General features: G+C 43.8%; 1 protein-coding gene across 1 annotated transcript in view; it reads left to right on the forward strand.

The window, feature by feature from the left end:
* Nucleotides 1-15,505, forward strand: part of LOC128323221 (chloride channel protein C-like) — a 129,174-nt gene extending 113,669 nt beyond the window's left edge. The window contains exons 14-16 of the mRNA XM_053245949.1: nucleotides 10,278-10,374; nucleotides 11,433-11,528; nucleotides 15,145-15,505. Of these exons, the coding sequence (XP_053101924.1) occupies nucleotides 10,278-10,374; nucleotides 11,433-11,528; nucleotides 15,145-15,375 (424 nt within the window). The 3' untranslated portion in view covers nucleotides 15,376-15,505. The remainder of the gene's footprint in view (nucleotides 1-10,277; nucleotides 10,375-11,432; nucleotides 11,529-15,144) is intronic.
* The last annotated feature ends 1,014 nt before the right edge of the window (nucleotides 15,506-16,519 follow it).

Raw genomic sequence — 16,519 nt, forward strand, 5'->3', positions numbered from 1 at the left:
TGCACAGGTCTCACATCTTTCCCAATCTCAGAAGCTATTTCAGCTTCTGAACACCCAACCTGCCCAGTTGCATTCATGCTATTGTTGTTGCTGTATAATGGAGTTGTGTCATCTTGTGACATTCTCCCATAAAGCACTAATGCTGCTGAATAATATAGTAAAAACACAACAGGGGAATTGGAAGGGCCACATGTATTGATTTGAATGTGACCTGTATATATCCAACCCTAATATAATTGTAATCTTTTCTCCCTAAATTTGTTTGAATAAATATATTTAAACACCAGTCTACAAAACTGCCAGAATAATGCCATAATCTAAATGAGAATACTGTATCTGCATGTATACAGCCAGTTATGTGTATTATCCATTCTCAAAACATTTTCTGTGAATGATTTCCATACAGCTTTTTCTCTGACAAGGTTTTTTGAGGGTACTCTGAGGCAGGAGTTTGGGGGCACGGATCTTACACTGGATCCCGAGTGTGATTTCCTGCCCCCTTTTCTTTTTTGCCAAACAACAACATTATTTTACATTGTTTATAAAGCAAAGAGTTTGCTTTGTTGTACACAGAGAGCTGTGCAGGTGTTCTGAGCTCCCCAGAATGAGCTGGTAGAGATGCAATGCATGAATTAAAAGTCTGAGAGGCAAATTAAAAACATATGTAGCCAAACTGCAGCCTCTGGGAGGCTTTGAGGCAAGTGCAGGCTGTGGTTAAAAGCTGGAATCATATGGGCATGAGGGGAAAGTCAGGATGTATGGAAAGACTGATCACATATTTGTCCTAGAACTTAAGTATATGATGGAGTCATCTGAAATTGAAAATTAGTTTGGTTGGTTGTAAATACTTTTCTTTCTTTTTTTTAATAACCCAACTTGGAAAAAGCGAGAACCATTTCAGGAGATTTTGTTGCATTTCAGAATAAAGCACAGCAGTTGAAAACTTCTTAAACACACCTGTGCATTTATTTATTTATTTGTCTTCTCCTTCTGTATTCTCCCAGCTGAAGCAAGGTCTGACCAGTAAATAATGAATGCTGTTGGGTTAGAATTCAGTAAGTGAATTTTACAGTACTTTGAAAGGACAAAGTCCTATGTGTACTTCACAGATTCACATTTCAGATGACAGGGGCAGTTAATACATATTTTATTTGGCAACTGAAATGCAAATATTTTAAGTCTGTGCACACAACCATACTAGCAGCAGGGAGGGTGGGCGGGGGTGGTGGTGGAGGCAGGGATGCACCTACCTTTCCTGCAGATGATGCATTGATGTCCTCTTTGGTGTGCTGCCATGAGCCCACACAATCCACACTACACAGAGCAGTGTGGATCTCTGGACTCATTTTCCCGGCCTCCAGGAATGCCACAATGCATTGCATGATGAGCGTGGTGCATTGGGGGATTCCCCCAGGAGTCAGGGGTTCTAGGCACCCGATTGTGTATATGCTGGGGCTGCATATCCACTACTTGATCTTGGTGCTCCACACGTGCAGCCTAACTGAGGTTGGGCTGCCCCATTCAGCCATGCAATTCGCTGGGTGACTCTGAGTCCAGTACTTAGCCTAGCATACCTCAGCCTAGGATAAACATAATCAGGTACACTGCTCTGGGCTCTTTGGAGGAAGAGCGGGACATAAAAGTAAGAAATAAATACCGGACCTGGAGTATAGTCCTTGAGTTCAATTGCTGGAGCAAAGCCAGAGGTAGGGTTTGAGCTTGCCAGAGCAGTAAAAACTTGAATGGGGGTACTGAAGTCTAGCGGACTATAACAGAGAGGAAGCTGAAGCTTGTTAAGTTTGTTGAACAAAATTACTAAGGTTTATTACTTAACTTGTAAAGGTAAAGTGTGCTGTCGAGTTGGTGTTGACTTCTGGTGACCACAGAGCTCTGTGGTTGTTTTTGGTAGAATATAGGAGGGGTTTATCATTGCCTCCTCCCACACAGTATGAGATTATGCCTTTCAGCATCTTCCTATATTGCTACTGCCCGATATAGGTGTTTCCCATAGTCTGGGAAACATACCAGTGGGGATTTGGACCGGCATAAACAAGAGTCCTGCTTTGAGTGAAAGATCATCCTAACAGAAAAATAACCGTCTCAAGCATCCAGTGAGAAATACAAACTGATAAATCGGTTTACAGAACTGATGATTGACATGAACATCCTAAACTCTACCACAAGCCTATACACAGAAATGCATACAATACATCCGTGGCAAGAACAAAGACAATGTATATACACATAAATCCCAACACAGAAAGCAACAGGCAATAGAGAGGCTAGTTTCCTAAAACCTGTTCTAGGACTGGCTAATCCAGAGGCTGCTATCTATAGATTGTGGCCAGGTTCAGACGTAGCATGGAACTGCAGGTCCAATGGACCGACCCATGGTTCCGAAACCTTCCTCCTGCCCGCATTCGGATGTTGGGGAGAGGAGCTTCTGCGCAGTTGATGAGACTGCAGAGAGGCAGGGGAGCTGACTGTGTTGGCTTCCGTCTTGACAGAAAGACAGCCCGCACAGCCAATTGGGCAGGAGTGAGGGAGGAGCTTCCTCCCTCAACTCCAGTCTGCAGTGCCAGCGTTCAAAGGTAGCACTGGCAGAACTAAACTGGAGTTAAGGGTGGTGAAACTCCACTCCAACCAAAGGTACAGAGTGGAATTTGGTGAGGGAAACTGCAGGTCCCTTTTCTCCCTTAACTCTGGTTTGCTGAGTTTGGAGGTGCATCTTCAGAAACTGAAGGTGAAGAGACCCCTGGTTTCCCAGTACATCCAAACTTGGGCCTGTATGTCACCTGGCTGCAGTGACTTGTTAATTTTAAAGAATGCTTAGCATTTGTGTAGCATTTTTTAAAGTGTGCTTCATGTGTATTATTTTGATCTAATCTTGTTAAGAAGCCTGAAGGTAAGTATTATTATCCCCCTTATTGTAGCTGGGTAACTGAGGCTAAGAGGGAGTGATGTACTTGAGGCCACCTGGTGAATTTATGGCAGAGGCAAGATTCAAACTGAGGAAGTCCTGATTTGCAGCTCAGCCACTATACTACACCAGTAATCTGATCTACAAACAAACAAACAACTAATATTTGTATACCATAATAAATAAATAAATAAGATGGATCTCTGTCCCTAGAGGGCTCCTGATCTAAAAAGAAACATAAGATGGACACCAGCAACAGTAACTGGCGTTATGCTGTGCCGGGGGTGGATAGGGCCAGTTGATCTGCCCTTACTAAATAAAGAGAATCAGCATATTAAAAAGGTGCCTCTTTGCCCAGTTATCCATTCTACTACTAATCTATCAAGTTATTCTAAAGCTTTTGATATAGTTCAACTTTATTTGATGTAGTTCTTCAAATGTTCTTCCTATGTAAAAGGTGCAGTTCTCTTCCCCCACCCGCCCCACTATATCTTTCACCGTGAAGAATGATGCAGATAATTCATGTGCAGCCTACTTGAAATTATCCCCTAATGAATTCACTGGGTCTTAGTTCCTAGTAAATGTGCTCAGGACTGCAGGCTTTGTTTTTCTTGGTGATTTTGAACTCCCTTCTTCTCAAATCATATTTTGGCCACTAGTTATAAGCATCTTTCGTGAATGATTACTGCCCCCTCCCTTTAAAAAAAGAATTCTGAATTGGTTCACGATGTTTTGCTCTGCGTGCCTTCTTCCAGTGCCGCTTGGGAACTGTAGAGTGGGGCCTGCAGGAAGCAGTGCATTGCCTAAACAGCCACACTCTGCTTCTGTGTGTGATCAGTCCTGTCACTCCGGCCCCTGACTGGCTGCTAGAACATGGTGGGTGAGGGGGGAGCATCAGCAGCTCTGGCAGCATTGGCTGTAGCAGCCCTGATAATTAAATGATGATTATTAAAGCTAGGTGAACTTCAGAGTGATCTTTTCCTCTCAAATCATGTAGCTGTTGCATTCTATCCATATCTTGTATGTTTTGTTGTTTAGAAATTTGTCCCAGTGGAAATCCTGTAGAGAGTAAGGGGGGGGGGTGCAGTCAAAAAAGGAAGAGGGAGCGAAAGGAGAAGGAGAAAATAGAGTTGTTTCTGAATAAATTCTTAGTTACATCTATCTATGTAATTAATGCTCTTAGCCGGCATGCGTGCTCTGAATTTGGCAGTGGAACTCTCGCGACACATTACGAGAGTTCTGCAACCATAAAGCGAGACTTGCGGGTAAGAAAAAATGGCAGTGGGCGGTAGTGGCGGGCCGCAAAATGGCCTGAGGAGGCTGGCTTGGCTGGCCGCCGCCAGGCAGCAGGATGGCCTGGCTAGGTCAGGCCGTCCCAGGTAGGGACAAGGAGGCAGCGGCAGCCCAGCCTGGCCTGGCTGCAGGGAGTGGGAGCGAGAGGTGGCAGCAGCAGGGCGGCCAGAGTAGGCGCCGGTGAGTGGGAAACGGGAGGCGGCGTGAAGCCCCAGCTCCTGTTGGAGGCCGGGGTGGGAGGGAAACGGGCGGTGGGACTTCGCCTCCTGGGAGGAGGTTCCCTGTTCCCCACCCGCTGAGGTAAGAGGCACAGTGCAGTAGGGGGAGGAAGAGAGGAATGGAAGGGGAGGGAGGACAAGAGAGAGGAGAGCAAGAGGGAGGGGGCAGGGGAGGGAGGGCAAGAGAGTGTGGGGCGGGAGGGGGAGGGGGCAAGAGACAGGGGAGCAGGAGGGAGGGGGAGGGGGAGGGCAAGAGAGTGTGAGGCAGGAGGGGGGAAAGAGATAGGGGAAGAGGAGGGAAGGGGAGGGGGCAGGAGGGAGGGCAAGAGAGTGTGGAGCACAGAGGCTCTGTGCGGGTAGGCTAGTTTAAGATTGATTTGTGTTTGTGAGGGAAGCAGCTATAAAAAAGTAGCATGAATTCCACGTGTGCCAGCCTGTGCAGTGCATGTGCTCCTTCCCACTTTCCCTGAATCTCTGCACGTCCCAGGTCTAGCTCAAAGTCTTTGGGGGCTAATGGCCTCAAAGCTGCCTTTCCACCACACCAGAGAGCTTGCTGACCTGGCCCCTTTCCTTTCCCTAATACTTCCATCGCTGCCAAGGTCTTTCTGAAGTGAGTCAGCGAACCTGCTTTCTGAACTGCCCAGATCCCTCAGCCCTAAACTCCTGGTAAAGCCTTTTCTTCCTTCTACCCCAAGAAGGATGACCAGCAGCATTTGGAATGAATGTGATTCAGCTGTGCAGAACTTTGGACAGGTTTATAGCTTTGTCCATCATCCCCATCTCTCTCCTTTTGCTTCTGTGTTAAGATCCTCTCAAGTTTGCATTCATTGGAATTACATGCTCTGGTTAAGGATCAGCATCTTGTAGTTGGGATCTCTGTCATTGGTTTCCCAGGAGATTGCCAACTACCACTTTAATCTTGTGTGCTTCTGTTCTTTAATAAATATAATCCTTGTTTCCAAAAAAATCTTTGAATTTGAGTCTGTTGTTCCCATTTAGGGCACCCGAATGCTGACCTTGCCTTTTCCCCATGATCAGCTTTCCAACTACCTTATAAATTATCATTGTTGTATGCACATTTGCACCCAGTTTGAGCTAATTCAACCCTCATAAGTCAAAAGCATAGTTGCAGAGCATGCTAAGAACCATGAATCTGAGCAAACATGGTAGCATTAACTCTCAAACTGAATGTGTTTTGATATTTTAATTATACTGGCAGAGAGTCAATTGCATTTGGATAGATAATTATAATCAAGATTCATAATCATGCAGCTCAAACCTGTACAGAACACATTCTTGGATACATTTTTTTGTCAAGTCAAGTGTAGACAGTAATATACAGAGACAAAATGCAGGATGAAACAGGATACCTGCCTTCTGATTATCTCATCTATGATATAATTGCTTAATCTACTTTGCATGCATTTTGTAGCTATTTGGGAGGGTTTTTACAATTCATTTCTGTCACTTTGCTAATTTGTAGAATATTTTTATATCCTCAGATCGAAATGTTTGCACACGGTGGGCAGGGAAGACATTTTATGTGTTGACAGCTTCAGCATTGTGCTCAGGAATGAACAGTATTTAACGTGGGAGGTTTTGGTACTAGAGTGTTATCTTAATTGTGTGTCTTTGTAATGCCTGCTTTATAACTGACACAATAAAATAAAAATGCTGTAAGGCCTTGCCAGGGTATATTTGAAAGGAAAGTCCTTCTTTAAGGGGTTTCTTCCTTTCTAAATAAATAAGGTGTAAAGGCACACTTGCCAATTCACTGCCTGATCCCCAGAACTTCCTATTAAACTAAAAGATTTTGGTGCAAGAAACATGCTTGTGCTGCTGTTTTACAGTCGTGATGATGTGATAGGGAGGGTATATGCAACATCAAAGAGGGATCTTGTTATGCCTCAGAAGCATGACTTCTGCAAGTCCCAGTGGAATGATGGGTGCTCATTTTTCTCTTGACTCCAGTAAGTTTAATAGCTTTGGCTTGTTTTTCATTAATGGTGTTTTAAAACTTTCCTTCATCATGCTTGTGGTATATGAATTGTGTGGACATGTGCCCTTCTCATTATCCAGCGTTCCCCCCGCCCTCCATTTCTCAAAGCTCAGCTCCTACAGTATATGACTCTCTGCTGTGTGTACTTCAACCAATGCTGAAAAATTTGGAATCTGACCAAATTTATCAGCAAGACCTCTTGTTTCTGTTCTGTAGTATCATACTGAATGAGAACTAAGTGTTTGTTCTAAAAACACAATTTTTGGTTTCAAAGCCCTAGATATCTTGGGTTCTAGAACCTTTAGGACCCTTGAGTATCCTCGGAGGACTTTGCCTGGATCCCTTCTGCTTTCAGAGATAGATAGATAGTGACCAGGGGTAAGGCCTTTTCAGCTGTGGCACTCCAACTTTGGAATAATCTCCCCAGGAAGGATAATATGGTACCAACTCTGTTGTCTTTTCTCAAACCATCAGGCCCACCAGAACAATCACATTCAGGGGCATATTCATGCTTGGGAAATTCCGAAACCCTTCATTGCCTGAAGATGAAAGCAAAGTAGGACAGATCAATTCTTCCAAACCCTTATTTTCTCGTACACATGGAGCATTTCCATTTTCATACATGAGACTTCAATTGCTTTTGCAACACCCTCATTCTGAGATCTCCTTCACATGTCCCAAGCAGTGTGGGTGATCCCCCACTGGTCAGAATCCATGTCAAAGCTTCCACCCAATCTGATTCCTCTTACAGTGGTCCCTCCGGAGTAAGTGGGCTTAGCTTGTGTGAGATTGCTCTTAGAGGAAGCATATATGCAGAAGCCTTTACACAGACCTCCAACTGGTGTGGAAACAAAACAGTGGGTCTGAAGCATCTGGCATTTGTCAGCCTTAGTAGGTGTATAGCTGATGTATGGTTGGTCTGTGGTACTTAGTTGTCTAATAGCTACCAGAGACCAACCATACATCAGCTATACACCTACTAAGCCTGACAAATGCTGTTGCAACAAAGTGGATTAGCTAGCTACCCATTCCAGATTAATAATTTTGCTGAAAATAATAGGATGACTCTAACCACACTGAACAGTGGTTCTCCGCTTAGTAGTAGTCCGCTTGTGGTAGCTTCAGTGAAAGAGTTGCATGAGTGGAAGGGGTCCTTGTGTGAGTTCAACTCTCCTTCTGTTCAAGAAAGGAAGTACGTGAGCGGAGCTGTATGTTGGGATCCAGCCAATGTCTTGAAAATGTGAACTCATCATGGACTTTAAAGGCAGGTATTAATGATATCTAACATGGCCAAGTGGAATGAGGGCCAATGACTAAGTTCCCAACTGTAAAATGGATGTTATAATGAGCTATCTCACAGGGTTCTTTAGAGAACAAATATTGTAAAACCTGTTACACATTTACGAGTGAATAATATTTTTTCATTGATTCCTGGCTGTTCTATTTAGCAAAACTAATGGAGTTTGCCTATTAAAAGTCTACTTGAATGAGCTAAAGAGTAACTGAATACAAACTTGTTCAGGCTATGTTTAGATTGCATGTCTAGTCTTCTGCAGGGCAACATATAATACATCTGTTAAGTGACTTCTATTTCCTAGTAAGGAGATCTATTTTAAAAAATTGATAATGGTGTCCATTTGAAATTGAACCAGGTTGCAGAGATGCACTGGTTGTTGCTTAACTGTTGTCTGAATACATGAATAAGGAGTATGAATACACGAAGGTACATGAATATGGAGTACTTTTTAAGATAATACAATATGTGCATCCAAAAGAAAGAAGACGACAGTGTAATACCTTCTTTAAAAATTGGCATAAACCTGACTTATACTATGTCAGACCATTGGTCCATCAAGCTCAATGTTGTATACACAGACTAGCAGTCCTCACATTCTGCCATTCACCATCTCCACTTCACACCATTGCCAACTGGCATTGGTCAAAGAAGCAGGATGTCTGGGCCAGCGGATGATCTCCTTGGTCTTTCACTTGGACATTGGGCTGGGGAGGGATGCATCCAGGCAGACATTTAACAGGTGCAGTTTCCCTAGTCATATCCTAAAAATGCCCCTGATGAATTTCTGCCTGATGCATCAAGACAAAGTGTTGGTACATGGACCCTCATTTCTAATGCCATCATCATATGCCAGGCTGTACAAAGTCTTTGCAGCTTATATGGCATGGAAGTTAAGATGGGCTCCTTAACTTAGAATTTTTATTCTTTTTAGAGCACGAGTGAAAATGTAAAGCAACATAACTCTCATGTTAAACTGAAGGTTTTTGGATTACTGAATTCTCAGGCACTTAAAGTAAAATGTGATTAGACAATATGGGGAAGAGCTTACTTAGACCACAAGGTTAAACTTCCTGATGTTGGACACCAAAAACTTTATAAATCTTCAATTAAGATAAAGTCATACTCCCCGCTCCCCGCCACCTGAAAAAACACAAGTAAACCTTTATATGACAATAAATAAATAAATAAATAAATACCCTTACTGGCTGTCTCTACCACAGTGTCCCTAGTGGTCAGTAATGTTGCTGGTGCTAAGAGTCAATGCCATCAGGAGCTGCATCTTCAACTATCTGGTAGTGCTGCTCTTGAAGCTTTCCATCAGGGAAGTGCCTAACAACTGACTTGTGAATTTCCTTCCTGTCATGCATTTTAAAAAGCTATGTGTTTTATAGCTGCTTCCCTCATAAACTCAAAGAAATCTTATGATTGTTTAACTAAGTTTATTCAGAAACAACTCCATTTTTCTGCTTCTTTCTTTCCCCTCCCTTTTATTTCTGACTCCTCCCCCACACTTTCTACAGGATCCTTACTGGGACAAACGTCCAAACAACAAAATATAAAACATTACTGGATAGAATACAAGACTGTAGTACAGTGTATGGATATGCAAACTGGTTTGATGTCACGCCGGTTCGACACTGAACCGGTTCAGTTTGACAGTTCAGGGTCAAACTGAACCACCCCCTGTTTGGTCCAACCCTGGACCGAGCCCCTCCAGCTGGTCATGACCCGGCCATGCAGAGGTCCATTGGGCATGTGCGGCAGCCTCCAAAATTGCCACTGTGATGGAGGGAAGGCCCGGAAAGGGTCGAAGAACACCAGAACAGGGTGATTTACTGCATAACAGAGGCCAGCAGAGGAGGGGGAACCTCCACAGACACCCCCCCCCCCGGCAGCCTTGGAGCGGGGGGTGTACCCTGAGGGAGTACATGAATTTAAACAACAACAACAACAATGTTTGTTCACACCACTCCTGGACTGGCCCAGATGGTGGGGGGGGCGCTCAATGGGGGGCAAAACCAAACTGGCCCAGTCCGGTTTGGACTTGAACCAAACCGGGCCAGCTGGTTTCATGCACACCGCTAGTCCAGCTGTCCCTTTTAGCTGTTAATTGTTGCAGAGAATGTATCTTCCTGTAGTAAGCAATTACCTCCTTATAGTTTAAGTTGTACGCTTTAGAGTGGCTTTGAGAGAGAGAACCTAGACTGATAAGCAGGCAGCAGCTGAGCTCATCTCTGGCTGTCTGGTATGTCACCTTTCAAAGTGACCTTTTATATTTTAGCAGGGAGAAGTAACTGTCCTTATTCAGTCCCAGTACAGTATCTCTCCAATGGCTGTTGCTGGTGTCTTTCTTGTGTTTCTTTTTAACTCTTTGGTGACAGGAAACCATCTTCTACTTATTTTATGTAAACCACTTTGAGAACTTTTCATTGAAAAGTAGTATATTAATAAGAGTAATAATCTGAATTTTTGCCAGTGCTCACAGGGAGTGCATAATAATTTTTGACTGGTCCTTTTGTCTAGTGATGAGTTTCTTCTCCATCAATCTAGGCTTGAACTCTGTGTGTTACTGGAGAATGAAGCCATCTTTGAAACAGAGGCTATGGAAGATTCTCCATTGTGTCCTCCTCTTCTTTCCTACCAGAAGGTAATGCTCTCTTTTCTGTTTCTCTCTCTGGTTGTGTTCAGAGTGGTGGAGTAGTACAGTAGTGCCATCACAGACCACTGTAGTCTTGGACAAGGCAGTTCTGCCATTTTTTTGTTGGATATGGAGTTCCAGTGCATCGACCTTTTGCACCAGGTATCCTAATGACCACTAGGGGCATTGGAAGTAGAGGTAGCTAGTGAGAGTCTCATTACCTGTCCTGCTTGCCTCTACTCTATGACTCCTGCTTTGACTCCTCAGGTACTTTGTGTAGTGAGTCAGTCCTCTTCCTTTCCTCCTAGAGAGAAGATGGAGACATCTCTCTCTCTCCCTACCTATTCATTATGTAGCTGACAGATAAGATAAGTCTTTCCTATCTCATCTCAAATGTACTTCACCAATAAAACAATATAGTCTAGACTCTACAGTGATCTCCATGCGTGTTCCTTAAGTAGCTGCTACAACTAAACGCTGCACTCCATAACTGGAGTGGTAGCTTCCTTGGCACTTTGCTAAATAATCACATGCCCCAACATCTTCAGTGTGCTTAAAGATATGCCTGGAAAAATCCAATTCCTACTCTCACCAGGGAGATAAAGATTGACTACACAGATGTGTGCATAGCTGTAGCACAATCACATATAGACTAATGTAGCCAAGTAACAATCCTCCCAACACCATTGCTGCCATCCTCAGAGCATTTGGTAGTGAGGGTGTGGATTGTATAGTTTTAAAAATCTATATACATAAATTCATGCTGTTTTTTAAAAAAAGAAAAAGAATAATGCCAGGCCTCTCCTTCTCACACCCATGCCCCACCATTTTCTGCTATATATCAGGTCACTTTAAAAATATGTTTTAAGGTTTGTCAGTTCTATCTTGATCCCAAAATTAAGAAGGGTCCAAAGGAACCCGAACCGACATTTGCGGGGTCGGATTAGATTGCGTCAGTCCCGATCCCGACTTTTGTGTTCACGCAGAGGCCTACTAAACACTCAACCTAATTCCTTTGCTAGAGTATGGCCTAAAGTAATGGTGATCTATAATATTGTCTGTTGCAGCTCAGAGTTGAAAAATTACCTGACCAGCAACAGATGACCACATTGTTGGGTTGCTATAGTACAGACCCTCAGTATCAGCAGCTCTTCATCAATCTGGTAAGAGTGAAGCCAACTCTGAAAACAAACATTTCTTCCACGAACAATGTGTTTGTTATATTTTCTCTTGTGTTTATGACGGCTGTGTCAGCTACACTGATTTACATAAACACTGCCAATCCCAGGACACTACACTCTCAACAAAAGTAGCCGAGTACAAACAGCATTCCTGAGTTTTAATTCACATTATATAAACATAACAGATGTTGATACAATGAGCCAACAAGAAAATACAACAAAGGCAACCATTTCAAGGGGGGTTGCGATTAAAACACATTCCAGATTGGCAAAAAGATACAATGTTAATGGAACAGATCATTTAAATGTCAGTACTTGGCTCTTAAAGGATTGCACAGACTCAATGTATAGCGATGTTCTTGAGTTTTTCCCCTTTCTGTAACCAAACCTCCAATAACACAGCAGTGGAGAAACTAATTTTCTTGTGCCTGTTTTCTTTGATATATTTTCACATTTACAGCTTACCTCTTGCACTAGAAAGTTAATGCTAAGGCACCTCTGTTCTAGAGATGCTCTCAGGATGTGTGACTACAAGCATTTACACCAATGATTAACACTGTATTGTCTGTGAATGACGACTTTTCATTTAAATAGCAACTGTAAGGTCCTGACACAACACACAGAGAGTAACATCCATTCCAGATTATGCTTTTGGACAATTGTGGAGGTAATGATGTGTCGTAAAGGAGGTAGCAGGTTATTAAGTGTGTTAGATCGAAGAGATTAAGGGCTTTATAGTAACAAAGGGCCCTTTGATTTGTGCCTAGAAAATAATGAAGAACCATTGCTGATGACTGAGCAGTGGTATAATATGCTTTCAGTAAAGCACTTAGGGGTAGGCCAGCACATTCTATACCAGATGAAGCCTCTGGACTCCCATCAAGGGCAATCCTGTTAGAAGTTCATCACACTAGCCTAACCTAATAACTAGAGACATTTAAATGATTGCCACCAAGGGATGATATGTTCCTTGGCTGAAAATTAATGAACGGGTTCAAATAATGGCCCCAGCACATGTGAAAAAGGAAGAGGTGCACTGAAACAAGTAGCTGGAGCATATGTTCTTAATTGAGAGGGGTTTGGATAACTTGAGGAGAGGAGAGGAGAGCTGGTCTTGTGGTAGCAAGCATGATTTGTCCCCTTAGCTAAGCAGGGTCTGCCCTGGTTGCATACGAATGGGAGACTAGAAGTGTGAGCACTGTAAGGTATTCTCCTCTGGGGATGGAGCTGCTCGGGGAAGAGAAGAAGGTTTCAAGTTCCCTCTCTGGCTTCTCCAAGATAAGGCTGAGAGAGATTTCTGCCTGCTACCTTGGAGAAACCTCTGCCAGTCTGTAAAAACAATACTGAGCTAGAAAGACCAATGGTCCAAATCAGTATATGGCAGCTTCCTATGCTCCTATGTTCCTAACTTCATGGAGGAGAGGTCTATCAATGGCTACTAGTTGGAGGTCTATAGGCCAACTCCAGCCTCAGAAGCAGGATGTCTATCAATACCCGTTGCAGGGGAGTAGCCACAGGAGAGAGGGTGTGCCCTCACCTTCTGCCTGTGGGCTTCTCGGAGACATTTGGTGGGCCACTGTGTGAAACAGGATGCTGGACTAAATGGGCCTTGGGCCTGATCCAGCAGGGCTGTTCTTATGTTCTGTTTAGGTCCCATTTTGATGAATAGCCTCCACATGTGATCAAAGGATGTGCCGCAAGGGCATCAGGACATCCACGGAGGGTGTCCTGATGGGTGTGCTCTTGGAGAGCACACTCCTTTTTCATATGTTCTGGTGTGCTCTCCTTTTTCATATGTTGAACCAGCCTATTGGCATTTTCAGGGATTGTGCACTTGTACTGAACATTCTGCTATGACAATCCAATAAATGGACAAGTGGGTAGGATGATAACTTGTGTGTGTGGAACAAACCTCTCACAAGGAGTCTTTCCCACCCTTGCATCTCCATAACAGTCACCTGCACCCCTCAGAGTCTCTCTTGAAAACCTGAATTGCCTGTGTACAGTTTCTGCAGTTTCCCTGCTCTCCCTGCAGCCCCCAGCATCCCATTCTACTTCTTCCCAAGGTACCCCAACAATCCTCAGGGATACAAGGGAATCTAACACATTGGATCTAATCTTAAGGCCACTTTACATATGAAGTTTCTCTGACATCATCCCTGCACATCAGTTTCCTGGCAAGCATAAGTCCTATTCACACATTATATTCAACACTTGTACAATCTGTGTACTGTGTATGCACTTAGAAATCTGTACACACATACAGTTATTTAGATACTGTGCTCAATGTACATACAGTAATATCCTTCCTGTTTGTATCCAGTATTTGAGGGGGCCTTTACCCAGTTTCACATTTAAGATGAATGCCCTGCAGTCATCCACACAACAAAATGTACCTGCGTACAGACACCTGCATGCACACACAATCTCATAAGGCTATTCACACGAGCAGCCCAACCTAGGCTAGAGCACCCCAGCCTCAGTTGGGCTACTCGTGTGGAATGCCAGGATCACTCCTGTTCCCGGCACTTCCACTACCCCGACTTTAAACCCCAAACCTTAACCGGGCTTAGAGGGCACAAGTGCACCCTCAACCCTAGCGCCAGGGTCATGTGTGTGCTTGGGCTGCACGCATAGTCAGAAGCCCAGAGTGCCCATGGATTTCCCCAATGCGCCGCACACATCGCACATTGCATTGTGGGGCACGTAGAGGTTGGGATGCATTTTCCCAGCCTCCAGAATTCTGTGCTGCTGGGCACAGTGTGAATCATGTGGGTGCATGAGCCATGCGTCCCACATGTGGACCTTGCTTGCCTGGGGGGAAGATGAGCTGGATCTTGCCTTCCCCCGTGCCCTCCCACGGCCAACAGTGGTTGTGAGCACAACCTTACTGTCTGAACAGAGCTACACTTGTGACAAAAAGTACGGCTCTTTGCAGGTGATAGTGTGCTTATTATTTTTTTCTACACAGAGATAATATTGCTTGTTGAATGTGGTTTTTCCAAAGAACACAACAACATGTACCTGTATACAGACACCTTTAGGGACCCATAACAAAATAAGGTTAATTACACGAGCAGCCCAACCCATGTGTGAATAATCTTAGTTATGATCAATCTTAGAATACTTGTGGTTAAGATTATTCTTCAGCCAGAGCGCTTTGTATCTGGGGGAACTATGGTGGCATTTTTCATCCTCTCCTTAGAAGCAGCTTTTTGTGTTTTCCTTTGCAAGCCTCAATTGCAGAATATTACAGGATGTCATAAATATCTGTGTAACAAAAAACTGGCTGTAAAACATCTTAGACTTGATAAATGCAAGGTAATATTATTTCCAAGCAAAATCTCTGAACACCAACGGAGGTTAGCCTTAGCTGCCCTACCCTGTGTGATCTGGTTATATTCCAGAAATAACAGCTTGGCATCAATCTGATCTTCTAGAGCCTCGTGTGCTGTTCACTGTTTTAAAATACAACTGAAATAAAAATATATATAGTATTATGCCATCCCCTAGGCTTCTTTTGGGAATTCAGATGTGTCAGGGTTATACTCCCCGCCCCCCCCCGCCCCAAATAATATGTCTTTACTTTATCTTGCAGGAGCCATACATAAACAAATCAGCAGTGTCCGTTCAAGCTCATTTCTCACTGCAGCGTGCATACATCATCTTTCGCTCTCTGGGCCTTCGCCACCTGACAGTTGTTGATTTGCAGAACCAAGTTGTTGGGATAATCACCAGGAAAGATCTGATGTCTTTCCAGCTGGAAGAGAAACTGGGACTCCAGCAGGCATCACATCAGCCTCATTTGGATGAGGAGCTTTTAGACTAGGAAGAAATCTGAATGGGAAATGCTTCTCAAGCATTAGCAATTTGAATTTTTGAAAAAAGACAACCTGCATGCTTCTTAACAAAAGAGGAAAACAGATGTGTTTCCTTGAGTAATAAGGGGGTCTGAAAATGTATCTGTGGCACCTTGGATTGTGATGCACTAATTCTCATAACGAGACAGGAAAAACTAGAGAAATGAAAAGAATATCAATGCTCATGCACCCATGCTGTTCTTTCTCATCCAGTCTCTGGTAAGAGATAAAAATAGCAAAAAATGTGCAATGACAGCTAAAAGTATCATAGGTGTGAAATGTCTTCCATATGGGGAGAAGCTAAACACACAGGCTGATGTCATGACTGACAAAGCACCAGTGTGAGTTCCAGACTAATGCTGCACTGGTCTGTGTGTTTGTGTGCGTGTGTGCTTGTGTTTCAACTACTTTCCCTTCCCTGGGAAGCCCTCTGTGTCACCTGAAAATATGCCCCTGAGGACTGCATAACTCTCAGGGTCCTATTTATGGGTGGCACAGAGGGCTTCCTGGAGAAGAGGAGGTTGTCAACCCCGCCCCCGGCCCACACTGCTGAGCCAGCAGTGAAGCTGTGTTAGTTGAAATTTTCAGAAGCACAAGGTTTTCCCCATTGCACCAATGCTTTGTTAGCAGAATGTCAGCCACAGAAAGAAACATTCAAATAAGTTCCAAACCAATAAGATTATCTAAACTTTGTAAACACTATTTATTGGCTAGATCTTCACTCCTTCCCGATCTTTAGAGAATGGGGCTTTAGCTAAATTGTAGAGTATATCCTTTGCATATCCTTTGAATCCAGAAGGCCCCAGGTTCAACCACAGGCATCTTTAGGTATGGCTGAGAAAGAGCCCTCTCTGAAACCCTGGAGAACCACTGCAAGTGGTTCTTGCATGATATCACTAGGAGAGATCATCAGGAGATTTGGTGCGGAGTGCTATCAGTATGCTAATGACACCCAAATCTATTTCTCCGTGTCAGCATCATCGGGAGAGGGCATAACCTCCCGAAATGCCTGCCTGGAGTCGGTGATGGGCTGGATGAGGGATAACAAACTGAGACTGAATCCAGATAAGACGGAGGTACTCATTGTGCAGGGTTGGAACTCAAGAGACGATT

The sequence above is a fragment of the Hemicordylus capensis genome, chromosome 4 (assembly GCF_027244095.1).
Source record: "Hemicordylus capensis ecotype Gifberg chromosome 4, rHemCap1.1.pri, whole genome shotgun sequence".
In the NCBI taxonomy this organism is placed as follows: Eukaryota; Metazoa; Chordata; class Lepidosauria; order Squamata; family Cordylidae; genus Hemicordylus; species Hemicordylus capensis.